At 59.1% G+C, this 27,065-nt stretch overlaps 2 protein-coding genes across 7 annotated transcripts; one reads left to right on the forward strand and one right to left on the reverse strand.

Moving 5' to 3' along the window:
• On the reverse strand, positions 1-27,060 carry OBSL1 (obscurin like cytoskeletal adaptor 1). Of its 5 annotated transcripts, none has more exons than XM_045481379.1 (21): positions 25,714-27,060; positions 23,284-23,553; positions 22,948-23,199; positions 22,476-22,778; positions 22,002-22,298; positions 20,723-20,995; positions 19,274-19,546; positions 18,268-18,540; positions 15,121-15,393; positions 14,093-14,368; positions 13,731-14,018; positions 13,282-13,557; positions 12,417-12,686; positions 11,981-12,253; positions 10,738-11,004; positions 9,782-9,894; positions 9,076-9,232; positions 8,744-8,905; positions 8,326-8,430; positions 7,753-8,022; positions 1-112 (listed from the first exon to the last, which is right to left on the reverse strand). In XM_045481379.1, the coding sequence occupies exons 1-21, from the start codon at positions 26,723-26,725 to the stop codon at positions 69-71; spliced, it is 5,727 nt and encodes a 1,908-aa protein (XP_045337335.1). In that variant the 5' UTR covers positions 26,726-27,060; the 3' UTR covers positions 1-68. The 5 variants fall into 5 exon arrangements, with proteins under 5 accessions (XP_045337335.1, XP_045337338.1, XP_045337337.1 ...); XM_045481381.1 differs by lacking the exon at positions 1-112 and adding an exon at positions 6,930-7,062; XM_045481382.1 differs by lacking the exon at positions 13,282-13,557.
• On the forward strand, positions 424-6,794 carry TMEM198 (transmembrane protein 198). Of its 2 annotated transcripts, none has more exons than XM_045481409.1 (5): positions 424-643; positions 985-1,154; positions 3,665-4,240; positions 5,316-5,518; positions 5,892-6,794. In XM_045481409.1, the coding sequence occupies exons 2-5, from the start codon at positions 989-991 to the stop codon at positions 6,027-6,029; spliced, it is 1,083 nt and encodes a 360-aa protein (XP_045337365.1). In that variant the 5' UTR covers positions 424-643; positions 985-988; the 3' UTR covers positions 6,030-6,794. The 2 variants fall into 2 exon arrangements, with proteins under 2 accessions (XP_045337365.1, XP_045337363.1); XM_045481407.1 differs by having other exon boundaries at positions 529-643; positions 950-1,154.
• Positions 27,061-27,065: the final 5 nt, after the last annotated feature.

Below are 27,065 nucleotides of genomic sequence, written 5' to 3' on the forward strand. Positions count from 1 at the left end.
CTCCGTCCGGCGCAGGGTCCCAGCGCTCCGCGCAGGAGCCTCGACCACGGCCGCCGCTGTCCGACGTGTCACTGCGAGGTCCCCGCCCCCGGGGTGGGGTCTCGGGCTCCAGCTACCGGAGACGGAGGAGAAGGGGGAGGTTAAAGGGGAAGGACCCCCGGAAGTGCCCCCTCCTCAGTGCCGGTGAGGGAAACGCCGGAGGCGGAGTCCCCTGCCTCCCCCGGCGTGGTTGGTGCGTCCCTGGTGACGTCAGAAGCAGCCCGCCCCTGCCTGAATGGTGCGCCCTGAGTGACGTCAGGAGCAGAGGCCGGAGCTGTCCATCAGCACCAAAGGCCGCGGGCGGGCTCAGGGCATGGGGCCGCGGCTCTGGGGCAGCCCAAGCCCCTGCTCCTGCTCCTTTCCCTTCCCCAGACCCAGCCTGAGTCCCCAGACTCCGCGGCACTGGAGTGCCAGCCGGTGTTGGAGGCGGAGCAGCGACGCCGCCGCACAGAGAACGGTCCCTCCGGCCCAGCAGCCCCCTTCCCGGCTCGGCGGACTTTTCCCGGACGCCAGTCAGCTGGGGCCTCTGGCGCTCTGCAACCCCGGACCCTCCGGCCCCTGCACAGCCTCTTTCGCTCAGAAGCTCAGGTCGCCTCCTGCCCAGGTAGATCTTGGACAATCCCAGATTTGGCCGCCCACAGAGGAGTCTCCTGGCTGCCTCTTTCTTATGGGCAGCACACTGTCCTCCTCTTCCCCCAACCAGGGTCCCTTTTAACTTCTACATCTCAGCCTCCTTTAGCCAGGCACTTTTGTTTCCCTTTGTCTTTTGCTCCACTTCAGAGATGCTTCCAGAGCTGGGCATCACTCCTTTGTCCACTGGTGTCCTTGCCTAGTTCTCCCATTCCCATTCTTGCCCCCATCCTGGTGGAGACCCAGCACTCCTCCTTGACCCCAACTTACTCTTTGTCAGGCTGACCTGGGAGGTTGACTCCCTTCCATTCCCAGCACTATGCCAGGCACTGTGGCGACACTGCGGTTCCAGCTGCTGCCCCCCGAGCCAGATGATGCCTTCTGGGGTGCACCCTGTGAGCAGCCCCTGGAGCGCAGGTACCAGGCACTGCCGGCCCTCGTCTGCATCATGTGCTGTCTGTTCGGAGTCGTCTACTGCTTCTTCGGTGAGACCCCTACCTCATCCTTCACCTGGGCTCCCCACTGGTTCCCAAATTATTTTTTAGGCGCCTCAAATCTTCTCTAGAACATCATCACCACTACCACCATCACCACCACCACCATGAATAACTATCTTTCTTTTCTCTTTCTTTCATCCCACACATGTTCATGGATCATCTAGACTCTAGGTCCTAAAAAACACAGGCTTTTAAATTCAGCATGCTTGAATTTGAAACTGGCTCTGCACATTACTAATTGTGATACCTCGGCACATTAACCTGTCTGAGCCTCAGTTTTCCCATCTAAACTGTGCGAACGATGATAATTGTCTCATAGAGGGTTGTTGGGAAAATAGTAGATGCTCAATAAATAATAGCTATTATGGTGAAGATGGGTTTGGGTCACTGTGCTAGGTAGGCACAGAAAAGCATTTAGCAGGGTGGTTGAACATGGTCCCTTACCACATGGCATATTGTCTGATAGGGGAGAGACTTCTGGAACATTCACACCTGTAATACATGTTAGAGTGGGCTAGATGGTAGTCACATACATGGAGATAGCTATAGTAACCAGGCCTGCTATAAACAGTTGTTTAGGATGGGTACTGCACAAGGGAGTTCAATTGAATAGGCAACCGGGAGCTGAAATCCAGCCCATGGTCCATTTGCCAAACTCTAGGCCTTGGCACAAGGCTGCTTTACCTAGAGGAAGACATGACTTTTTCTAATTTGCACAAAGGTACCAGATGGGCTAGTGGAATAAGTGCCTGGTGACTACTGCAAGAGTTACAGAATTTCAGAGAGGGGAGTGAGCTCCATAGGCTGGGGGCCCAAGGGAAGCCTCTAGGAGGATCATTATAGGCAATTGGAAGAAGTACAAAGGAAGCATGGAGATCTGGATTCCAGGCTGGGCAGAGGTGCCATGAGACTAGTGTTCTGCAGCATTTATACCTCCCCCTAGAATGGCTGTGTACTAGGTAAGGATGGGAGCCAGATGGTCCCTCCTCTTCCACGCCCAAACTCTAAGCTGAACAACTGCAGAATGAGCAAGAGGAAGTCCCCTTCTAAGGGTTTAGGACACATTCTGGGTCTCTAAGGAGTCTGTCACCTCATGCTCTCCACTACCCATACCCACTCTCTCTGCAGTTGCTCAAGCAGCCTGACATTCTCTCCCCTGAGCTTCTCTGCCACTTTACCCACCTTGGATGCCCTCATTCCCAGGCTCTTGGACTCTGAGCCCTTGTGTATGGCCTACTCCTCTATCTGACCCCAGAACCTCTTGGACTCTGATGCTTCCCTCATTCCTAAAACTGAATCTCCTCTTTTTTAAATTTATTTTTGAGAGAGAGAGAGAGAGAGAGAGAGAGAGAATATGCACAAGAGCAGGGAAGAGGTGCAGAGGGAGAGAGAGGATCCCACGCAGGCTCCATGCTCAGCACAGAGCACAGAGCCCAACATGGGGCTCAATCTCATGATCTCGAGATCACAGCCTGAGCCAAAATCAAGAGTCGGATGCTTAACTGACTGAGCCACCCAGGCACCTCCTGAATCTCTTTATGAACTTTCTCTTTGGCGTACCCTGACCCCTTGACCTCCATCTCTGACTTCCATCTTCCCAACTGTTCAGTATCTACAAGTCCCTCACTCTTCCAGTTACCCTTAATGGGTATAACTTCCATTTTTCTCAAACTCCATGACCACTGGTTCCCCTTATAATCCTCTTGAACACTCTATGACCCTAGTGGCCCCCAGCCGCCTCCAGTTATCTCATTACCTTCCATCCCTCTGTCTCCCTCTGTTACTCCTGACACTTTGGTCCCTATGATGCCATTGTCTGCCTACCCTCATGATCTCCCATTTCTCTGGCTTCAATATTACCCTCTCTCAGAAACCCTTTAACACTCTCAACGATTCCATGTCTGTTAATTCCCCTGCTTGCAATGACCTCATCTTCTGGAACCCCTCCCCAATAACCCTGCTTTTCCATTCTCTTTGTAATTTTCTACTAATGTTGTATCTCTGAAGCCCTGTTACCCCTTAAAGACATTATCTTTCTGAACCTGTGTGACCCTCATCTCTCAAGTTCTTTCTGACTTCTAAATACCTCGTATCTCTGGACAATCCCTCCTAAGGCCCCAGTGATTCTATTGCTGATCGCCTGTGACCCCAAATGACCTCTCTCTCTGACCCCTATGATTCCAAAGACCCTAATGACCCTATCACTGATTCACTCTTGACTCCAATGGTTTATCTGACCCTCAAAGACCCAACACTCATCTCAGTAACTCTTATCTCTCTGCTTTCCCAGTGAGTCCCAATGACCTATCTCTCTAACCTCCTTGGACCCCAATGGTCCCATCACTGATGCCCTCAGAACTCCAGTGGCCCCCAAGATTCTGACCTTAGTGATCTGCTCCTGGTTCCTCTGTGATTCTCATGTCCATAACCCCTCTGATCCCCTTTCTGGAGCCTGGTGACCTCATTTTGGCCCCTCACTAGCCCTTGTTCCCCTCCAGGTTACCGCTGCTTCAAGGCAGTACTCTTCCTCACTGGGTTGCTGTTTGGCTCGGTGGTCATCTTCCTGCTGTGCTACCGAGAGCGGGTGCTGGAGACACAGCTGAGTGCCGGGGCAAGTGCGGGCATCGCACTGGGCATCGGGCTGCTCTGCGGGCTGGTGGCCATGCTGGTGCGCAGTGTGGGCCTCTTCCTGGTGGGGCTGCTGTTGGGTCTGCTGCTCGCTGCTGCCGCCCTGCTGGGCTCCGCTCCCTACTACCAGCCAGGCTCTGTGTGGGGCCCACTGGGGCTGCTGCTGGGGGGCGGCCTACTCTGTGCCCTGCTCACACTGCGTTGGCCGCGACCACTCACCACCCTGGCCACCGCCGTGACAGGTGCTGCGCTCATCGCCACTGCCGCTGACTACTTTGCTGAGCTGCTGCTGCTGGGGCGCTACGCGGTGGAGCGACTGCGCGCCGCCCCAGTACCCCCCCTCTGCTGGCGGAGCTGGGCCCTGCTGGCACTTTGGCCCCTGCTCAGCCTGATGGGCGTTCTGGTGCAGTGGCGGGTGACGGCCGAGGGGGACTCCCACACGGAAGGTGAGAGGGTCCAGGCCAGGGTGGGTGAGAGAGAAATGAGTGGCCAAGGACGGGTGGGAGGACTGAGCAAATGGGGCACGGGGGAAGGAGCAGTACACACTAGTAGCCAAAGGCCTCAATAGGGTTAGAGAGCTGACTGGCTCGGGGTCTGGGAAGACAGGACCTCAGCCCCACTATTCATTCTGCAACAAGGTATGGGGCAGTGGCTCTGTGGCAAGCCCGTTTCAGGCACAGGGGATCCAACAGAAAAGGACCCTGCGCTCATGGGGTTGCATTCAGGTGGAGGCAGACAGACAACAGAATGCATACAAACTAGATAATTCCAGCTCCAGAGTGATACGAAAGAAATATGCAGGGCAATGTAAACAAGTGACCTACAGAGGCTGTTACGGATACAGGGGTCAAGGAAGGCCGCTAGGAAGAGGTGACATTTGAGTAGAGTGCTCAAGGATAAGAGGCCACGTGCAAAGAGCTAGAAAAAGAGGGAACAGCAAGGGCAGGTCCCCAGAAAGAAAGATCTTGGCTTGTTGAGGAAGTGGGCTGCAGTGTGGTGGGTGAGGCATACCGACTGTGCGGGCCCTGTGGGCCGTGATTAGGACTCTGGATTTTACCAGGAGGGCAATGTGATGCTATTGCAGGTTTAAAGCAGGGGGTGGATAGAATCTCATTTAGCGTTTGGGATGCTCGTTCTGATTGCTGAGTGTAAGAAACATTGCGGAAGGTGGGGGGGGGGGGGGGGGCAAGCATGGAAGGCCCAACCAGTGAGAAGGAGGCTGTAGTTGTCCAATTGAGAGATGATGATGGCTGGTTTAGGTGAGTCACCTGGGGCTCAGGATTGGGAAAGGGATAATAGCTGGGAGAAGTCTAGGAATCTTCCATATGACCTTTGGAAGAAAAGAACAACTGCAGGAAGTCCCATCTGGAGCGTGGGAGATGGGGAAAGGAAGGGGGAGCAGGGGGTTATGGACAAAGGGAATCTGGACGCCTGGAGCCCTGAGGTAGGAAGGATCAGGGAGGCTTGGAGGACACGAGGCGTGTGAGCCTGTGAGACCCTTCTCTGCCCACCCCTGCACAGTGGTCATCAGCCGGCAGCGACGACGCGTGCAGCTGATGCGGATTCGGCAGCAGGAAGAGCGCAAGGAGAAGCGGAGGAAGAAGAGACCCCCTCGAGCGCCCCCCAGAGGCCCCCGGGCTCCTCCAAGGCCCGGGCCTCCTGACCCGGCCTATCGGCGTAGGCCCGTGCCCATCAAACGCTTCAATGGAGATGTCCTCTCCCCGGTGAGCAACCTGGGCCCCTCCAGCCTGAATGGGGGAGAAGGGAGTACTGTAGACTCTGTCCAACGGAACTGGGCCTTCCCCAGAGGCCGATCTCAATCTAGAAGGGCTAGCATTTGTCTGCCTATTGTAACCCCTGCACAAGGAGCCTGACGGGTTCCAGCTCTAGGACTGGGGGAAAGGTGTCCCGAGTAGGAATTTTAATGAGGTATAGTGTGGGTAGGGTCTCGGGCTATGGACTATGGGTGTGGTGAGGCCCTGGGCCTGTGGCACTCTGGGGTGAGTCTGAGGCTGTGGCGTGCAAGGAGAGGATGTCCCTGGAGGTGGCTTCCGGGGCAGGATTTCCACGCTTACACCCGTGTTTACTTTCCCACAGAGCTACATCCAGAGCTTCCGGGACCGGCAGACGGGGAGCTCCCTGAGCTCCTTCATGGCCTCGCCCACAGACGCGGACTATGAGTATGGGTCTCGGGGGCCACTGACGGCCTGCTCGGGGCCCCCCGTGCGGGTATAGCAGTACTGCTGCTCCTGCCCACCTAGACTCTGCGGTCACCAGCTCTGCCAGCTTGGGGAGGTCTGCTGGGCCGCTACCCAGCCTGCCTGGCCCTGTGGCCTCTGGCTGTCCCTCTCCCCACCCTGAAGAGGGCTGGCCCGGCTACTGGAAGAGAGAACCTGTCTCAGGCTGGGCCTGGCCTAAGGGGAAAGCCTCCTCCCGAGCTCCAGAGGGGCTCTTGAGGGATGCGGGGTGTGAGCCCCATTGGGGTGTGCTCAGGGTTGTGAGTGTGCCGCCTGTGTGTGTGTGTATATGTGTGTATGGAGGCGTGGGCTTGAGGGGACACTGGGACCCTTGCCTTAGACTTCTGATTGGTGGGGCTTCTCCAAGGTTGGCCCTGCCTCCACCCCCACTGCTGGGGTCCCACAGGCCACTCTCCTGCATGTCTAAGTGGAGGATGTCTGCCTTCCTCCCCCACTGCTCCACCTCCCAACCAGACTCATCTAAGGCTTCTTGTCCTTGTCCCTGGGGCAAATGGCAGCACCCCTAGCCCTGGTCCCCTGTCTTCTACAAAGCCACCAGCCTGAGGGCAGTGGCAGGGGAGGGGGGTGGGGGGTGCTGCTCTGGGCTGGGTTAGGGAAAGGGGCTGGGGGAGGGGGCTTAAATGCACGGTGCATGTCTGGTGTCTGTCATGCCACCCTGGACACCTCATGCTTCTGTCTCCCCTCACCCCACCCTGTTTTACATATTTTATAAATGTGCCAAACTGTGTGGCTTCTGCCAGGAGTGGTGGTGGTCTTCAGTGGCTGGCACTTTCACGGGCCAAATGGGAAGCCCCGCAGCCCTTGTTGTCCTGTGTCACTTACTACACAGAGGCTCCAGGCAAGTTCTGCCCTCCTACATCACACAGAGAGCCAGGGAAAAGGACTGTACCACTTTATTGTCCCCAACACCTGTGGTTCCCTTGCCTCCCCACCCCTGCCCAGGGTACGGGCACACGCCTTCCAAGCTGTCCGAGGGCACCTGCCTGGCCTGGTTCGGTCCTCCTAGCTACCTGCAGAGGAATGACTCGGCGTGGGGCTGGGGAGAGAGTGGGTACCACCGTCCTCTCCCCTGGCAGAGCCTGGGCACCCGCACAGGAAGAGCTGGCTCCTCACCCTCTGCCCCACCCTTTCTGGACCTCTGTCAGGGATGTCTATGAGGGCAGGAAAATGGGAGTTAGCCCCCAGTTAGGGGTAGGAAATGCGGGAATTCAGGCGGAGGGGGCATCTCCGTGGAAGAGGAAGGAAATGGGACTAGAGGAGCCCTCTTCTCAGCCCGATGTGGAGCTGGCTGAGATGGGCAGAAGCCAGCTGGGCAGAGAGCAGGAGGGGGATGAGGGACAGGTAGGCACAGATCAGGGGCTAGTAGGTAGGAAGGAGAGGAATTAGGGTCCAAATGGGAGAGAGACAGACACAGTCCAGAGGCAGGAGAGAGTGAGAAGCCTGGACAGGAAAGGGCATAGAAAGGTGGAAACGGCTGACCTGAACCAGACGGTTCCAGTAGAGAACACAGGGCTCCCGCCTCTGCTCAGCCCTCAGCCCCTCCCCCACTCCCCACCTCCACACACCCCAGAACCAGTTGGCCATCCCAAGTCCTGGAAAACCTCTGGTAGGCGTGTCTCAGCCCACCAGCTCCCAGGCGACCCCTCCTGTCTGGCCAGCCAGCCTGCCCCTCTGACCTCTGCCCGGTCAGCTCCACTCACCCTCTACCAGCAACCGTGTGTGGGCGCTGTCCTGGCCGGCCTGGCAGCAGTAGGTGCCCTGGTCCTCGGGTCTCACGTCATGGATGACCAGGCTGTGGGTGGGGCCGTGGCTGCGCAGCTCATACTTGTCTCCCGGGCACAGCTCGACCCCCTCCCGCAACCAGCACACGTGGCCCCCCGAGCGGGACACAGTCACCTCCAGCACCGCCCTGCGGCCGACCAGAACCGTCTTCTCTCGAGGGGGGCGGCGGCACATCTGGAGAGGCAGTGCTGGGGGTGAGGACGAGGGCTTAAGTTAATAGGGACACGCAGGGCCCCCAGGAGGAGAGACGCATCTTCCCCCTCCCTGCAGCCTCCACTTCTCTTAGATATCTAAGGCACCAGCCCGATCCTCTGCACCCTTAACCCAAAGTCTCCTCCTCCCCAGGAAACGCACTGCCCTCTGTGACCCGCCCCAGAAGAGTCCCTCGAGGAAGGGAGGTGGGGAGGTCGTGTTCCCAGGACCAGCCGCCAGCCTGCCAGTCCCGAGGGGAGATGATGCCCTCTCCCAACCGTCCCTCCCCAGTTGCTTACCCTCCACCTCCAGCTGAGCCACGGACTGGGCGGGTCCCGCCTGGAAGCGGACCTCACCGGCGTCCTCCGGGCGCAGCTCGCTCAGCACCAGAACATGTTTCCTCCCTGGGGGTGAGAGAGGCGCTAGCGAGGCCGGAGCAGCCAAGGGGAGGGCTCGGGGATGAAGGTGGGCCGGAGTAGGTCCCCGGGTCGGTTTGGACGCGGCCAATGTGCGCTGGGGGCGGGACTGAGGGGAAAGAGGAGTGGTCCAGGACCGATGGCTCAGAGCTGGGACCGGGGAAGTACCGGGAGAAGGTTCCTTGGGCTGTGGGGCGGGGCTCACTCGAGCCAGAGGCGGGGCTTATCCTAGTAGGGCGGGGTTTGCCTGAGCCGGGGGCGGGGCAGCAGGGGGCCAGAATAGGAAGAAAGTCCGCCAGACCTTCCTGTCGGATGCGGACGCGGCCTCCGGGTCTCAGCGGCCGGCCTCCGAGCTCCCAGCTCCCGGTGGTCTCCACCTCCGACACGGTGCACTCGAACGTGGCGCCGTCGCCTTCGCGGGCGCGCACCGCCCGGAGCTCGGAGAGCACTGACACCGTGCGCTCTGGGGCGGAGCCGGGGGCGTGAGGCGGGGGCGGGGCTGAGGGGGCGGTGCCCGCTCACGCCCACACTCCGCCCTACTCCCGGGAGGCACCGGAGTCTGTCCGGGGCTAGTCGGGTCCGCAGCCCCCGCGCCCGCAGCACTGCCAAGTCCGGGCAGCGCCCGGTACCCACCGCGCACTGCCAGGCGGACGGGCCCGGCGCGAGCCGTCCCCACTGCACAGCTGTAGGTCCCGGCGTCCAAGGGGCCGCAGCGCCGCAGCTGGAGAAGGCGTCGCGTGCCGAGGGCCTGGAGCCTGAGCTGAGGGCTGGGGGTGAGCGGGCGCCCGTCCTAGGGGCGAGATTTGCAGAGGGTCGGGGAGAATTCGGTTGGACACAGGCAGCCTCGGCCTTGGGAGAGGGCGGCGCCGTCTGTTGAAGTCCAGAGGTTTCGAGGAGCATTTATGCCTCTCTGTCCCCCCAGGCTGGGATCTGGCTGTCCTGAGCCTTTGGGGCCTCCTCAGGAGCCTCACTGGGAAGGTGTCATCCTTGGGGATGTTAGGACTGAAAAGGGGCGCCGTGGGCACTGGAAGCCAAAAGTCGTGTGCCGATCACTCTGGACATGAGCATGGATTCTAGAATAAGGCAAATCTGGACTCAAATATGGCTCTACCCCTTTTGTCTGCTGCTGGGCGATATCACCCCACTGAGCTTCAGGCTCCTTAGAGATAACACAGAGATAGCAAAACCTACTCTATAGGGCTGTTGTAAGGATTAGAGGGTTTAATGTAAAGTAAATCTGAGCATAGTGCCAGACACATCTGTTCAGGGAGTATTAGTTGTTTCCATTTGGGCCATTATCATTATGTCCTTATGATGTCAAGGTGGGATGGGTTCTGACCTTCTCCCAGGTGACATCAGCCAAGGCCTGGGAAAGCTCGCACTCCAATGTAGCTGTGTCTCCCTCGGTCACCTCTAGGTCCTGCGGCCCCCTCACAATGGTCACTGGGGCCTCTGGGAGGGGGAGAAGGAAGACACACTTGGGCACAGGGGTCAGTGGTGGACACATTTGGGGAAGGTGGTGGGTGGAGGCCACTCGTCAGAGGGGGATGTGCCGGGACACAAGTGGTCCAAGTGGGATGCTAGTCAGTGGAGGACACAACAGGGCCACAGGGGTCAATGGGACAGGAGTGGCCAGCTGGGGGTATCACACTTTAAGTTGGCCAGTGGGGGACATGCTGCAATTAGAGGGGCATGGGGGCGGGAACCAAAGCAGAGACGCCAGTGGAGTCACCTATAGGCAGGCATGGTCAGTGGGGACCACACTTTACTGGAATGGACAGGCGATACTGGCCAGTGGGAGACATGATGTGTTCAGAGGAGCAATGGGGGGAACTCCAGAGCACGTGTTGTCAGTGGGGAATATGGGGCGTAGAAAAGTGGGCGTCCCTGAACCAGAGTTGCTAGTAGAGTCATCCTTAGGCAGTTAGTGGGTCACTGGGACTTGAGTGGTCAGAAGGGCACACACAGGCAGGCAGCAGGGGTCACGGCAGGCAGGTGTGGTCAGTGGGGCCCTGGTCAGGCAGCAGACAAGAGGGACCACACCGGCACAGGCACACTCACAGTGGCATGGTCAGTGGTTCACAGGGACCAGAAGGTCAGTGGAGTCACGCTGGATCAGATCGGTCAGAGGAGCCACACTCAAGCAGGGCAGTCTCGGGGGCCACCCAAGGCCAAAGAGTCAGGAGAGGCACACTCCGACAGGCAGGGTCAGTGCAGGGGGCCACACAGGGAGGGGGATCGGTGGAATCACACTCAGGGCAGTCAGCAGGCAAGCAGCGGGCCCAGAATCCACACCTCTCACAGTGAGTCTGGCTGCACAGCGCAGGGAGTCCGCCGTGAAGGTGATGCAGCCCGAGTCAGCCAGGCCCAGGCCGCTGAGTACCAGACGGTGACTGTGGCTCTCTGCATGCATGTGGCACTTGGGCCCCGGCTGCAGCCGGACTCCACCTCGGGCCCACTCCCCGGTCACACCCTCCTGGGACAGCTCCAGCTGGAAGGTGGCACTGCCCCCCTCAGTAACGGTCACATCCTCCAGAGGCCGCAGCACCCTTAGCTGCCTCGCTGGGGGGGGGAGATGGGGAGAGAGGGAGGATGAGGGCTCCAGCTCTGGGCAGGGGTTTTGAGGGTTCACACAGCTCTTGGCCCCGCCTGTACCACCCCTAACACCCAATCTGAGCCCCTGTGGAAGGAAGCCCGGAACCAGGGTCAGGGAGAAAGGAGCACAGGAGGCCACAACTGGGCGGGGTGGGGAGGGGCTTAGGAGAGGGCACACGTGAAGGAGATGAGTTGTGGCTAGAGGGTTGAGGAGTCTGGGTGAGGGGTGCTGTGACACTGGAAGGAGCACAGGAATCGGAGTCAGACAAGCTGGGATTAGGCCCTAGCTCTGCCACATGGTTTGTGTGCTGTGTGACCTTTGGCAAACTGCTCGACCTCTCTGGGCTTTAGTTTCTCCAACCGTACAAGGTGAACAGCATTGAGACATGGGTTTATTGCGATTAAATGAATGAAATAAATTAGAAGAGACTACATATCAGCAACAGCAACCATTTACCAAGCTCTGTGTGGGCATTTTTCATGTCATCTCAGCTATGGATCAGCCCCATTCTTGAGAAGACTTGGCTCAGAGAGAGTAAGTAACTTGCATGAGGTCTCGCAGTTAATAGAAAGCTCTGGCTTGGGGCAGATGGGGGAGTTGCTATTTGCCAAATGGGCCCGTGGACCCTGGGGCAGGTGACTGAGGGATAAACACGGCACGTGTTTCTGGAGTATAATATTTACGTTTACAGCAAAGCCAACCGAGACACGTGAAATGGAATGCAAAATCCACACGGACTTCTAGGGTAAATAGAAAACACTAGAAAATGAAAAGTTTTGCTTTGGGCAGGCTGCTTCAGGTCACACTTCTGGAGGCCAGCCAGGGCTGACTTGCCTCAGTGGCGAGGGGCACTTTGGTGGGGGGTCTGAGGGGCCCTGGGGCAGCCAGGAAAGGCTGCGCCACGGGGCAGTGTGATGGGTTAGGAGAAGACAGGGCACTCACGCCTCACGCTGAGCCTGGCCAGGGTGCGATCATGGTGGCTCTCACAGCCGTAGGTGCCCTGGTCAGCCAGGACGACGCCGTGGATGAAGAGGCGGTAGACGTGGCCGTCCTGGGCCGTGGACACGCGCGAGTCATGGGGCAAGGGCTCCCCACCTCGCACCCAGCGCACGGCACCTGCTGCGCCCACTCGACCTGTCTCTACCTCGAGGCACACGTCCTGGCCTTCCTCTGCCCGCACATCCTGCAGCCGCCGCAGGAACAGCAGCTCCGTTTCTGGGGAGGAAGGGGGAGGGGGTCATGGAGCCTGGTGGGGCCTGGAGGCGGATGACCCCCTGCTCACCGGCCGGTCCCTGGGCAGAGGCGCAAGGCTGCCAGGGCCAGGGCTGAGAGAACAGGCCCAGGAGACAAGACCACTGCATCCCCATCAGGACCAAACCTCGAACGTGGAGCCGGGCACTTGTGGCTGTGCCCCCTGCTCGGGCAGTCACGGTCCCCGCATCCTCCAGCTGACAGCGTCGCACCGTCAGCGTGCGGCTGGAACCATTCTGGGCCATCTCTAACTGGGGCCCCGGAGTGACAACGGCCCCGTTGCGGAGCCAGGTGACATCGGCATCTGGCGGCGAGACTTCACACCGGAATGTGGCATCGTCACCCTCATGGACGGTGAGTGGCGTCAGCTCTGAGACCAGCTTTGCCAGTGGTGGTTCTGGGGGGATGGGGTCAGGCAGTGAGGTGGGCTGTGTCTTTCCCTCTCCCTCCTTTCCATCCTTTCCTGGGTGCAGGTCCTCGTCTCTCAGTTATCTGAAAGATCGTTGCTGAGGACCACGGAGGGTATCTCAGAGGACAAGATGCCAGCTCCCTGCTGCTCCTAGCTACCTCCTTTCAATCCCAGCCTGGCTCCCTACTTCTCTGACTCCCTATTAGGTACTTTACCATGGGCCCTATTTATCTCATTTAACGGTCACAACAGCCCTACAAGACAAGCACCACCCGCCGCCCCGCCCTTCAGAGCCGGGGCCCAGAGAGGTGGAGCCACTTGCCAGCGTCTCACACTACTGACAAGAGGAACCCAGATTGGAACCTGGGTGGGTTGACCCCAAAGCCCCTGCTTTTAACCCCTGGGTTATGGCTCCTCCTATACAGAGGGTTCCCGAAGCCTCATCCAAGTACTAGTTGTGCATGCACTGGTCAGAGCCCGAGGCAGCAAGGAGGGGGTCGGGGGATGAAGGAGTCCCAGAAGGGTGCAGGGGTGTGGTCTTTGGGGTGACAGGGCCCACAGGGAGTGAGGGGTGCACTGTTACCTTCCACGCGGACGAGGAAGATGCGGCTGTCCTGGGGCGTGTCGCACAGGTACTCCCCAGCGTCCCAGCTCCGTGCCCCCCGCACCCGCAGCACCTGCCTTGCCCCGGCCTGCTCCAGCTGCACCCGCCCCTGGCTCGACAGTCGCTCCCCGTCCTTGTACCAGCGCACGGGGCCCCCAGGCCCGGAGAGGCGCACCACCAGCTCTAGGTCCCCGCCTGGGGTGCTGCGAACCCTTGTCTGGGCTGCCTCGGGGGCCACCACCCGCACGGGGGGCTCTGTGGGGTCAGAGCTGGGGGTCACTGGATGGGGAGAGGCCCGAGGGCTGTGGGGAGGGCAAGATACTGAGAGAGGTGAGTGAGGGATGGACAAGGCATGCTAGAGAGGCGGGGAAACTCATACGGGCTTGGGGGTGCAACGCTCTCAGGCTTTCTGCCCAGGCCATACTCACCAGCCACTTGGACGGTGAAGCTGAGGCTGGGGGCCCCCGGGGCTGTCCCGGACTGGCAGGTGTAGAGGCCTGCGTGGGCCAGGTCTGCGGCCCGGATACAGAGGATGCGGCGGGGGCCCTCAGCATGGAGCTCCAGGCCCTCGCCCTCCTGCACCGGCCTCCCATTGTGAGTCCAGAAGACCAGGGCACTAGCCCGGGACAGTTCGCAGCTCAGCATCACCGGCTCCCCAGGGGCCACACAGAGTGGGGCAGGGGCTGCCTCTGGAGCAAGGAACTGGACTGGGGGCTCTGGACAGAGAGAGGAACATGTCAGCTCCGGCTGACTGCCCCCTCCCGCACCCGGGCTGGCAGGAAGCACCCACCGGCCAGGCTGACATTGAAGGTGACAGCTTCATCACGAGTCTCGCACACATACTCCCCGGCGTCCTCGGGCTGGGCGTGGGGCAGGGTCAGGGTGCGAGCGGGCCCCTCGGCTCCCAGCTGCAGTGTGTCCGATGCTTCCACCTCCAGCCCATCTTTGTACCAGCGCACCTGGGACCCGGCAGGGGCCACCTCGCAGCGCAGCTCCACGCGCCCTGGAGCCCCGAACTGCAGCTCCAGGGAGCGAGCTGCCGGGTGCACGATCCTCTCTGGTGGGGCTGGTGGACAGACAGAGGGAAAGGTGCTCAGGCTCAGCCAGCAGGCTCGCACCCACTCACACTGGCTTCTCAGCACTCTCTCTTTCCAGAGCAGTTCTTGGGACTTGTGTGGCTACCATCTGGGGGCACCTACTGTGTGCCCGGTGCTGTGCTAAGCACACGGCAGCTCTTTTCACAGCTACTCCTGACACTCCCGAGGACGGCACCGATGTTGGTTTCACTTTACAGATGAGGACTCGAAGCCTCTTTAGAGGAAAGTGATTTGTCTGAGGGCCCACGGATAGACAGAGGTAGACTCAGACCGATGTGACCCCAATGCACGCCCCACCCTACCACGCCCCCACTCCATATCCCCTTTCCCCACTTTGCTTCTGATGTACTTATCATCGCCTACTGGTTGTCTGTGTATCCTCACTAGAACTCGAGCTCCACAAAGACTGGAGGTGTTCTCTTACTGGCTTGCTACTCTATCCCTCAGCATCCAGAACAGTGCCAAGCACATAGTAGTTGCTCAATAAATATTTGATGAATGAATGAATGCTCCTAACTGCTGGGCTCTCTCTAGTCACTGTCATGGCCTGATCTGGGCAAGCCAGGGCTCTCTGATGGCTGAGAATGAGGAGTCTGGGGGAGGGGCAGGCTGTGTGGGGCAGGTGGGGGGCCCCTAAGAAGCAGGAAGTGAGAAGGTTGGGTGTCTCTGTCCCTCGGCCTCCTGGCTCTCTAGCTCCCCACGGTGCCCAGAGACTGCCCACCTGTGATGGTGACAGTGAAGAAGGCTGAGTCATCTCCGGCGTCACACACGAACTCGCCCCCCTGCTTGGGCTGGGCCGCAGGCAGAACCAGGCGGCGGCGTGGCCCGTCGCTCTCCAGCACCAGGGCCTCGCTCTCCTCCACCTCCAGCCCATCCTTGTACCAGCGCACAGGGGCGTCCTCCCGAGACAGCTCACACATCAGCACCACACACTCCAAGCTCACGGCGATCAAGGTCACCTCATCTCGGGGGTATATGATGCGCACTGGGGGCTCTGCAGAGTGGGGCAATCACAGGCTGTCACAAACTCAATCGCCAGCCGCCCTGGCAACACGGAGTTCCTGTCGCTCCCAACAACAAGAGTGATAAGGATAATAATAACAAGGAATAACAGGTCCACGATCTACCCTCCGAAAACCCTGGGGCCAGAGATGTGAATCCAGAATGCTTCAGATCCCAGGAAAAAAAGGTGCATTTATTATATATCACATACCTGCCTCTCTTAGCCCCCACTGGAGCACCCCCCCACACACACCCCGTCCCCCGCCGCAACCAACCACACTAACATTTCGGCAGTGTGACATATACATATACTCACTCTAAACAAGATACTTAAAGAGCAGAAATAGTTTCACAGGTTTTACTGAAATGACTCTGAAGACCAAACTTAGAAAAAGACTTTTGGTTTGGAGAGGTTTTTTGGATTTCAGAATCGTGAACAAGAGATCGTAGATCCGTAACAGCGAATACTTCTGTATGATTTCCTAAGGTTCCAGGAACGGTCCTAAGCACTTTACACATTGAACTCTCACAGCAATCCTAAGGGTAGGTATCATTTTATCCCTGTTTTCCAGATGAAGAAATCGAGGCAAAGAGTGATTTAACCAATCTCAAGGTCACAGCTGGGTCCACGTACTCGAGGGCTGGAGGAAGAGCCACCATCTGTTAAAGGGAGGCTCAGACTCTGTGAGCAGTGGTAGGGATCGAAAGCCAAAGCTTGCAGAACTCAGTAATGATTTTTGCATCTGTGTCTAAGAGTTGCCAGCACCTGTCTGAGTTCCCCAGGGATGCTAAATGCTGATTCTGGGAGTTCATCTCCAACTGCTCCAAAGGGGTCATTCCTCCACAGGAAAGGACCTCCTATGTCAACACTGGAGGTGACTGGTGCACTGAGTCCGAGCCTGCCCATGCTCCCATGCGCCCTGAACACCTCCCAGAATCTTCTAGCTTCCAAGACATTTTAGAGCCCCTTTACCATGCGGCCCCCTTGTGGCTAAGCTCAGGAACTGCTCGCTTCCCGGAAACACTTTTTTGCAGAGGTGCGCATGGGCAGACGTGCTCACCAGCACACAAGTCCTCTGCCTCCACAACCCACCTCCCTAACAGGGCTTGTTCTAAGATTCCAAGGGACGCAGGCTGGTTCTCGGGGGTCCAGCAAGGCTGGTAGATTGCAAGGTGTGGCTGCCTGGGGAGCCAAGGAGGTGAAGGGAGCAGTGGGGTGAGGACAAGGTGCCATGACAGGATTGGGGTGTCCGCACAGCTGCGGGACCTCAGCTTGGCATCAGACTTGTTTATCCCTGGCCCAAAGCCGGGCTGGCTCTGTGTGAACTTCCGGGCCGCTTGTGTGAACTTCCCGGTGAGCAATCTGGTGTTTTGTGGGGAGGCCAGGTGTGAGCTGAAATGTGTGTCTGCCATTGTGTCTGGCCAGGGCGTGGGGCTGAAGAGCTTGAAGGGGTCACTACAGGACAAAACATGCACAGAGAGGCCTCTTTGGCTTTGTGGCTTGGGTGTTCCAGGCTGCACTCTCGCGGGTTGGGGGTGGGGGCACCCAGGCAGCTCAGCCTGGATCGAGGCATCACTGATGGGGCAGAGCGGAGGACAGGGCGACAAGACAGTGCCAGTGCAGCCAGCACCGTTCTTCTGTGCCACCGAGCTGTCAGGCCCTGCGAGCGCCACCCCCCCCCCCCCACCCGAGCTGCACATCCACACCAGGTCTGGCGCTGAGGCCTGCGGCCCCACACTTTCCAGCACCGAACCACCGTGACTTTCACAGTCATCTTGTGCTTTTCCAGCTTTGAACATTCTCCCATCTACCTTCGGCCCAAACCTGACCCCACTCAGCTACCTCGGCCCCTGCCCCCAAGTATCTGCCTTGAAGGCACTCCCTGCCTGCCGACAAGGTTAGCAGCCCCCCAGCCTTGAGCTCCCTCTGTACCCCTGTCACAACACTGGACAGTCCACCTTCTGAGACCCTCTAAAGTGTCTGCCTTTCCTCCCAGGCTGCATGCCCCCGGAGGGAAGTGAGCGTGTCTGTCTGCTTGCCACCGGGTGTCCAGAGTCCAGCCCAGGGGCGTGGCAGCTTTCTCTGCAGCCCTCTCTGACTCTCCTGTTCTCTCTCCAGCCCTCTGCTCCTTCACATCACTTGTCACGACGTGTCAACTGTGCATTTATTTGTGCATTTATTGGTTTAACACAGGGGTCGCAAACTCAAATGCCCACAGGGGCCAGGTGGGTGGTCAGGTGAGTGGCGGAAGGGGTCTTGGGGAGAGGCAAAGAGGAATGGCAGAGGGGGAAGGACAGAGGAATGTGGGCCCCATATTATGGGGGCAGCTGCTACTCAGCACCAGCTGTTCGTCGCCATGGGGGGAATCGGGACCAGAGCCGCCGGGTCTTCGGCTTTTTCAAGAGGACGCATAACTCCGGATTGTTATTTGAACTGTCCTGACTTTGGTAAGACTCTGCAGGCCAAACAAAACACATCTGTGGGCTGCATGGGGCCCTACGGACTGCCCGTTTGCGACCCCTGGTTAACAGCTGCCTCCCCAGCTAGACTGCAGCTCTGAGAGCAGAGATGGTGCATGTCTCACACACCAGTTACCTGCAGCACCCGGCCTGGGGTCTGGTGGCACGTGGGAGGCACCCAGTAAATGAGCCAGGGGAGCACAGCTCTTCCTGGCCCTGGTGCTGGAGAGAAGCCTGCTTCCTTGAATAGGGGCCCTGGGGTCTTCCGGGCAGGGAGCCTCGGTACATGCACCCGCAGCCCCACCTCCCTCCTCCCCAGTGTGCTGACTAGGGGGTAGGTGGCCAGCTCCCCCGAGGGCTCAGGACTGTCCTCTGGTGACCCCGGGCGGCTGGGGTGAACCCACACCTGTGACAGTGACGGTGAAGGAGGCCGACTCGTCATCGATTTCACACAAGTACTCGCCGGAGTCCTCCAGCTGGACGGCAGGCAACACGAGGCGGCGGACGGTGTCCTCCTTCTGCAAGAGCAGTGCGGGGCTCTCCACCACCTCTTCACCGTCCTTGGTCCAGCGCACCTCGGCCCACGGCCGGCACAGCTCACAGGTCAGCACCACACGCTCCAAGCGCACGGCCGCCACATACACCTTGCCACTGGGGTACACGATCCACGAGGAGACATCTGCGGGACAGGGACAGTCATAGCTGGGACCGAGGCGCCCAGCTGCCCTCCCTGAGCCACGCCTGTTCCCTCCTCCTGCAAGTGGGCCACGTGTTGACGAAGAGAGCCTTCCCACCTTCCCACTTACATAGAACGCCCAGTGCTCATCACAACAACAACAAAAAAAAGGAAAAACAGAAAAAAGAAGAGAATCTGCCTTTGGATTAGTCTCCTAACTGCTGGGACAGCCACCCCCATCTGGAGACACAACCACAGTCACCAAAGCACGTCACAGGCACAGTGGCCCCATCGGGACCACGGTGTCAGCCTTTGCTGTAGAAATGGTCTACGCTCTCTGGGTTGGGGCAGGGACCGTATGTAAGATGGGGCTGGGGAGAGGTGGGGTAGGTGCCCAGATGGAGTCAGGGTCTCCCATAGACTTTTGAGGTCTTCTGACCCCTCTAGGGTGGGGGCTTACCTGCCCTACACCCTGCCCCGCAGGAAAGCTCTGCCATTCCTAGAGGTTCTCCTTCTCCAGAGAACGGAAAGGGGCAGAGGTGCCCTGTGACTCGTGGAGCCCTGGCCAGCGTTTAGGACAACGTAGTTTTGGTGGGTGACCGAATCGTAGGATGCAGACCGAGGAGGGGCACGCAATCAGCTTGCAGGGAGGGAAGAGGGCCTGGGGAAGAGTGGCCCGGAGGGGATCGTGTGACAGCTGCTAGGCGGTGCCACACGGACCTGCCTGTCCCCCCACCTGTGATGGTGACGGTGAAGTAGGCACGCTCATCTCCAGCGACGCACTGAAACTCGCCCCCGTCGGGGGGCTGGGCGGCAGGCAGCACCAGCCGGTGGTGGGGCCCCTCCTTCTCCAGCACCACAAAGTCACTCTCCTCCACCTCCTGCCCATCCTTGTACCAGCGCACGGGTGCATCCTCTCGGTCCACCTCACAGGCCAGCATGACACACTCAGAGGTTATGGCATGCACAAACACGTGCTCCTGGGGGTCCAGGATATGCACCGGGGGGTCTGGTGGGAAGCAGACAAAACGAGGTCACGCAGACAGGAGACTCACAGGAGACAGTTTCCTCCCCAGGGGACACTAGGAGGGTTAAGGCCGTGCTGTGCAGGGTGGTCTGGAGCAATGACGTGGGGTACTGAGGGCATGGCAGGTGAGGCAACGCAAACCATGTGGCACCTTTGTGTTCTGGGCGTCCCCACGGGACGTGGGGGTGGCTGGGCGGGGACATGGGGGAGGGGGAGGCACAGATGACAGCCTTTGCCTAGGCTGAGAGGAGGTCATTATCATGGGCCACACTGGGCCACGTTTGCTGCTGTTTTTACAAGGGATCCCCTGGAGCACCGGCCCTAGGATGGGCAGGAAGGGGGAATGACTTAGGTGCCACAGTGAGACAGCTGCTCGCTACAGGTAGTGAGTTCCCTGTCACTGGGTGCGTGTACAGCAGTTAGAGGGCCTCCTTGCAGTGGGGTTGAGACAGGATGTCCACTCGAAGCGAGAAGATGAGGTGAATCAGTGGTTCCCAAGCTGCCTTCCCGGAGTGATCCCCAGGCTCTACCCTGGATAGTTTGGAGCTGGAGAGCTGGGGGGCCTGGGCGTGTGCATTTATAACAAGCTTCCCAGGTGGTTCTGAAGCAGCCAGAACATGGCTTGAGAACCACTGGACCCCTGCACTTAAAGCTTCCCTTTGACTGTGGCTACCTGAGATAGTAGGATAAGCACAGACCTGGGTGTGAACCCAGCTATGGTGTTTGCTGGCTGTGTGATAATGGGCAAATCACATAACCTCTCTGAGCCTGTTTCTTCATCTGTGTTGTAGAGATCTACTGCTTCTCATCCAGATGTGAAGATTACGTGAAACCCTATGTATTTGAAACATTTGGTATTATGTTGGGTTCATGGCAGGGACCCAGTCAATGTTAGCACGTGCCTCTCCTTCCCTTAATGGAATTTCGTTTCCCCACCCTCATTACCTAGCCAGGGGTATGTGCAGGGCAAGTATGCCGGAGGGTGTTGGTGCACGGGAGGATTAGGAAGCAAGTACAGAGTCATTTGAAAACGTGTCCGCTGGCCCCCTTGGCTCTCCCTGGAAGGGACCCCCAAGCAGGCAGCCCAGGGGGCAGGGCCTGCATGGCCCCTGGGAATCAGCCTCAGCCGCAGGAGCCCAGACCACCATAGTTGCTGACCTCGGACGGTGATACTGAAGAAGGCTGAGACGCCTTCTGTTCTGCACTCAAACTCGCCGCTGTCTCGGACTTCGGCGGCCGGCAGGATCAGGCGGTGTTTGCGCCCATCTATCTTCACCACCAGCGACTCGCCCTCCTCTACCTCCTGCCCGTCCTTGTACCAGCGCGCCGGGAAGTCCACCCGGGAGAGCTCACAGGTCAGCACGACCCGCTCCGAGGTCGTGAAGGTCAACGACTCCTTGTCCTGGGGGCTCAGGATGTGCACCGGGCTCTCTGTGTGGGGAGAAGCGTGGGCACAGGCAGCACCCTTGTCATGCTCCACCTGGGATAAACACCCCTCGCTGGTGCAGGCCGGAGTACATCAGGCCAGACAACCGCTGGCTCAACGCGTTTGTTGGAATTAAAAAGAAAATCGCTGGGCTCACAGGCCAATTCTCAAGGGCAATGTTTGAGCGTACAGAATTCCTAGGGAGTCTACTGAAAATGCAACCTCTTAGGCCCCACACAGGCATGCAAGGGCCAGGGGACCTGCATTATCAACCAGCCCTCCAGGCAGTTCTGATGTCAGGGGTCCCAGGCTGCATTTTGAAAATGCCACTCTGGTTATTGGTTCTTACTCTGCCCTCCTCCTAGGATGCCAGCAGCTGACCACCTGCCTGGCCTTGTGCTCGGTCACCGAGGAATTCCTTGATTGGCCGGACAAACTCCAGCAATGGTGAGATGGCAAATGCCACATGTCCCCTGCACTTTCAGATGCTCACCAAGAACCGTCCTCCCCAGGGACCCCTCATCCCCTTCCTTCCTGGTTTCCACAGGTGGCACAGTGTGATTCTGGCACCAGACTGCCTGGCTTCATAACCCAGCACTACCACTCATTAGCTCGGTGGCTCTGGGCAAATCACTTAACTCCTCTGTGACTCAGTGTCTCCATGTGTAAAATGGACTCACCAAAGAATCTATCTTGTAGGGCTGTCAAGAGAACCGTGTTAATTAACGCACATAAAATGATTAGGATTGTGCCTAACACCACAAGAAGTTGCTCTGATAATGTTATCGGTTACATGATAAGGCAGGAAGCAGTCAGGGACTAGGGCCCAGGGGCCATGCCTCTAATATAGCAAATGTGATGGAATTCTATAAGCCACAAAGAGAATTTGGCTACGATGCTGAAGATAACGTATGTTGTACGTAGGTGGAAATTGGCCTTCTGGACCGCTGAGCCCTCCGTCTGAACCCACCAAGGACTTCTGTGTCCACCCAGGTCCCCACCAGCACCAACCTTGGATGGTGAGGGCGGCCGAGTCCTGCACACCGGGGCAGCTGAAGCCAACGAGTGCCCCGCTGTGCTGGTGCCTGACAGCCTGCAGGAGGAGTCTGTGCTGTGGGCCTTTCTGCTCTATCCGGTATCGCAAGGCCCCAGGCTCCACCTGGCCCTCTGGCTCATTACTCTCGAGCTCTTCCCCGTTAAGGAACCAGGTGCCCTGGATGATGGTGGAAAGATCCAGGGAGAAGACCGCATCTTCCCCGTCGTATACCTGTACGTCCTCCAGACCTGCCACCAGGCGGGCTGTGGGCACTGAGATGGGGACAGAGTGCCACCATCAGAACCAGAGGGCTGGCAGAGGACAAGAGTTGGCAGGCAGAAGGCATATAACACGACGGGGACCGAAGGCTGGGGAAGGGAGGAGAGAGGATGGGGAAGTGTGACTGGGGTACGGCCGCGGACAGGCTGGGTCTGGAAGGACTGACTCACCGAGGTGAGCAGACCCATGGAACACAACGTGGGGACTGCGGCCATGCTCGCTGACTGTGCAGACGCGGAAGCGGTAGTCGCCCTCGGAGGGCACGCAGTCCCCTGGGACCTCCACGGCTCCGGCTTTCTCGATGCTGAAGCACTGGATCCAGTCTTCCGAGCCCACCTCCTGCCGCTCCAGCCGGTAGATGAAGGGGGTCTCAGGAGCCGGCTCGGGGGGCTTCCAGGTCAGCAGGACTGTGTTCTTATGGCCCTTGAACATCTCTGCCAATACCGGGGGTCCCGGGGGGCTGTGCTTGACGCCTGAGACAGAGGCAGGGTTTGCATTCCAGCCCTGCTCCAGCCTCCCACAGCCCTCCCAACTTGAGTCTGCTTTGCCAACCCAGGCTCTGGCATCTGGTCACCCTCCTGCCCTGGCCGTCCTGCCCGGCCCTCGAAGAGTCAGTCTGCCCACGGGCTTTCCTGCCCTCACATTTGACTCTGAGCAGAGTGGTGGTACGGGAGTTGCCCAGGCTAAAGGTGACCTCGCCGGCATCTTCTCGGGTGACCCCTGGAAGGACCAGGGCATGCATGTGGCCGAAGCTGCTCTGGCAGATGGTCGGCAGGTCCTCCCCATCGCGGCTCCAGCGCCCCTGGACCCCAGCTTCCTGTGTCTCCACCAGCAGCACCGCATTCTCTCCCTCCAGGACGTCGAGCTTCCGGGGCAGCCGCTTCAGGATGGGCCCTGAGAAAAGGACGGGAATCCCCCAGCCTGGGGCCTGGGCATCCGCCTGCCTCAGCCTCGGCCTCCTCCCACTGGCCAGCCCACCTTTGACTGTCACATTGGCCACCGTGCGCACCCGGCCCCGCATCTCGCACAGGTAGACACCGTCGTCGTCTGCCTTCAGCCTGTGGATGATGAGGCGCCGGACGGCGCCCTCCTCGATCTGCTCGTACTTGCGGCAGGGCAGCAGCCGCTGGTCCTCACGGAACCAGGCCGTGGGAATGCGGGAGTTGGGCACTTTACACTCCAGCACGGCAATGCCATGCTCCCGGCCCTCCACATCCTGCAGGGGCCTGGTGAAGCGCAGACGGGGCTCTGTGGGGAGGGGAGAGATAGAAGGCTCTGGAGAGGGCCAGACCAGGGGAAGGGCTCCGTGCATTACCAACTGCCTATACCCGTGTCAGCTCCTGCCATTTTCCTCCCAGGCCAGCAGGTATTCCAGGATCACAGAAAACCCAGCAGGAGAGACGTCAGGTGGCCTGGATTCTCATCTGACCCTGACACTCCGGCCACATCACCCTGAGCAAGGCCATTTCAGTGATCCTGGGCCTCAGTTTTCTGACTGTCAAGCGGGGAAAGGGATGGAAGGGTTTGGACCACAACGGTGATTTTCCAGCTGTTCCCTGGGGTCCCTCAGAGGCACTACACAAATTCTGCAAGGGGCTGAGCTGAATTTCATTTTTAAAGAACTTTAGTCGTTTCCACCTGGCTAGAGCTAGAGCATATAATGCTGAGTGAAATAAGTCAGTCAAAGAAAAATACTATATGACCTCACTCATATGTGAAATTTAAGAGACAAAGCAAATGCGTGAAAGAAAAAATAAAAAAAGAGGGAGACAAATCAAGAAACAGACTCTTAACTATAGGGAACAAACTGATGGTTAGCAGAGGGGAGGTGGGGGGGGAATAGGGGATGGGGATTAAAGGGGCACAATAATCATGATAAAAAAATAAAATGATTTTTAAAAAGTGCAATTAAAATTTAAAGAAACAGGGGCGGCTGGGTGGCTCGGCAGGTTGAGTGTCTGACTCTTGACTTTGGCTCGGGTCATAGTCTCACGGTTCGTGAGTTTGAGCCCCAGCTCAGGCTCTGTGCTGACAGTGTGGAGCCTGCTTGGGATTGTCTCTCTTCCTCCTCCCCTCCTGGCACATGAGTGCATGCGCTCTCTCTCAAAATAAAGAAATAAATAAAACTTAAAAAAAATTTTTAAAGTAGTCATTTTCAGGGGGGGCAGGTGGCTCAGTGTGTTAAGCATCCGACTTCGGCTCAGGTCATGACCTCGCGGTTCTTGAGTTCAAGGTCCACATCGGGCTCTGTGCTGACAGCTCAGAGCCTGGAGCCTGCTTCGGATTGTGTCTCCCTCCTCTCTGCCCCTCCCCACTCGTACTCTGTCTGTCTGTCTCTCTCAAAAATAAATGCTAAAAAAATAAAATAAAATAAATTGTCGGTGTCAAAACTGCATTTTACAAAAAGAAAGCATGATGATGGAAATGGCCAGCGGGTTATCAGGCCGCTGGAGAAGCGTGTATGTCCTGTGCCTCTGGGAAGCTCTGCCTTCCCACTGGGCTTTTCTTTCCTGATGGTGTTAGTGCAGTTTTGCGAGTTTGTGCACATCAGACCTCACCACAGAAGCACAGGTGCCACATGCTGCCCTCACGCCAGGCAGGGCTCAGGAAATGTGCCCACTTTTCTTCCTCTGAGGGGACAAGTTGAGGAATAGCTAGTGAAGGTATAACCCCTGGAGTTGCAGGGAACTCCTATTCTGGAGAGCTTCACCTTCCAGTGGGAGTTTGGGATGTTCTTTTCCTCTGAGTTTTCTGTTTATGAGCAATGTATCTAATGTTATTAGATATTGCTGGTGACTCAACTTTGAAATGGAAATCTCTTCTCCTTCACCTTCTTCTTCTTTCAAACCTGGAGAGCAGTTTCATAAAAGTGCATTTTTTTTTTTTTTTCCTCCCTCAAGTCTACCTTTGGTGTGAATCAGGAGTTTCTCAATGTGTCGCTTGCAGCCAGACTTTCCCCCCAGGACTCACAGACTAGACCCAGCTGTGAATGCAGCCTCCTCTTACCCTTGTTCTCATGGATAGTTATGAATCTGGACCCGGAAATGTACACCCATAAAATGTTCCTTATATCAGTCTCCACAAGGGATTTCCATTGAGGGAAGGGGAGTGAAACAAAAAGGCTGAAATCCCCTGGACTAGAAGTGCTCCCTCTTGGTTCGTACATCAATCACTCCTTAAAGCGGTTTATCAAAGGCTGGTTTTCCACCCTCTGCCTCAGAATCACTTACGAAGTTTGCTAAGAAGTTCCTGGGTACCCTGGAGACCTACTAAATACGAATCCCTGGGGGGTGGGAGGCGGGCAGGAAACGGCATGCTATTAGTCCGTCTCCCCTCCCCCTACCGGCTCCCGGGCAGCGCTGGAGGCCCCTCCCCAGGGCCCGGGCAGCCCCAGGGGTGCCGCAGTACCTTTGACATGCAGCTGCACCGCGCTCAGAGTCTGGCCCGCCGAGTTGCGCGCTGCGCACACGTAGAGCCCGCGGTCCTTGGCCTGGCAGTAGAGCACCTTGAGCACGAAGCCGCCGTCGCGGTCGCGGTACATGAGGCGGCGGCGGTCGGAGAGCAGCGGGCGGCCCTCCCAGTGCCATTCGATCTCGGGCTCGGGCTTGCCCATCACGTAGCAGCGGAACTTGGCGTGCTTGCCTTCGTTCACCCAGAAGGTCTTGGGCGCGCACTTGAGCGGCTCCACCACGGGCTTGGGAGCCTCATCGGGGTCCTCGGGCGGGCTCTCGGGGGGCTGATGCACCTGCAGCAGCGCGCCGGCCTGCGCGTGGCCGTGCGCGTTGCGGGCGTGGCACACGTAGACGCCCGAGTCCGGCAGCCGCGCCGCCAGGATGCGCAGCGCTAGGCTCACGCCGGGACCGCCCTCGGCACGGCCGGGCTCGAGCACGAAGTGGCCGCTGTCCCACACTTCGTCCAGGGCCATCCCGTCCTTCTCCCAGTAGAGCGCGGGCGCGGGGAGGCCCCCCACCTGGCACGTCAGCACCACCTGCTCCCCCCGCAGCACCCACTGGGACCGGGGCCCCGCCAGGAACACCGGGGCGCCCTCCCCCGCCCCGGGAGGAGGCAGCGGGCGCTCGGCGGGCTGGGGCTCGGGCTCAGGGGCCAGCGGCTCCAGCACGGTGACGGCGGCCGCCGCGTAGGCCTCTCCGGCCGCGTTGCGGGCGCGGCACACGTAGACCCCCGCGTCGGTGGGCAGCGCGCCGCTCAGCAGCAGGCCGTGCTCGGCGCCGTCCACCGGGAAGCTGAGGCGCTCGGAGGCCGCCAGCTGCTGGCCGCCCTTCTCCCACACGACAATGGGCGGCGGCTCCCCCAGGACCACGCACTTGAGCTCGGCCTCGGCGCCACTTACCACCCGCACGGGCCGCGGGAAGCGCAGGAAGCACGGGGGGCTCCCCTGATCCCCCGAGCCCGCCTTCATCGTGGCGGCCGGCCCGCAGCGGCGCGGGGGGGAAGGGCGGGCGGCGGGCGCGCGGAGGCCGGGGGCGGCGGCGGGAGCCCGCGAGGCGAGGCGCGGCGCGTCTGGGGCCGGGGGCGGCGGGGACCCGCGGGGCTCTCCCCCGGCCGCCCGCTCCCGGCTCGCCTCCTTACCCTCGGCCCGGAGCTGCGGCTCTGCGGCGGCGGAGATTCCCGGGCCCCGAGTCGAGAGCTCGAGGGGCAGTCCTTCCTGTTTGCCTTTGCAGCGAGGGGCCCCGCAGCCTCCCCTGCCCGCGGCCTGGCTTCCTGCTCCGGAGAGCCTCTCTTCCCAGCCCCCTCCCACA

This window comes from Leopardus geoffroyi, chromosome C1, assembly GCF_018350155.1.
Source record: "Leopardus geoffroyi isolate Oge1 chromosome C1, O.geoffroyi_Oge1_pat1.0, whole genome shotgun sequence".
In the NCBI taxonomy this organism is placed as follows: domain Eukaryota; kingdom Metazoa; phylum Chordata; class Mammalia; order Carnivora; family Felidae; genus Leopardus; species Leopardus geoffroyi.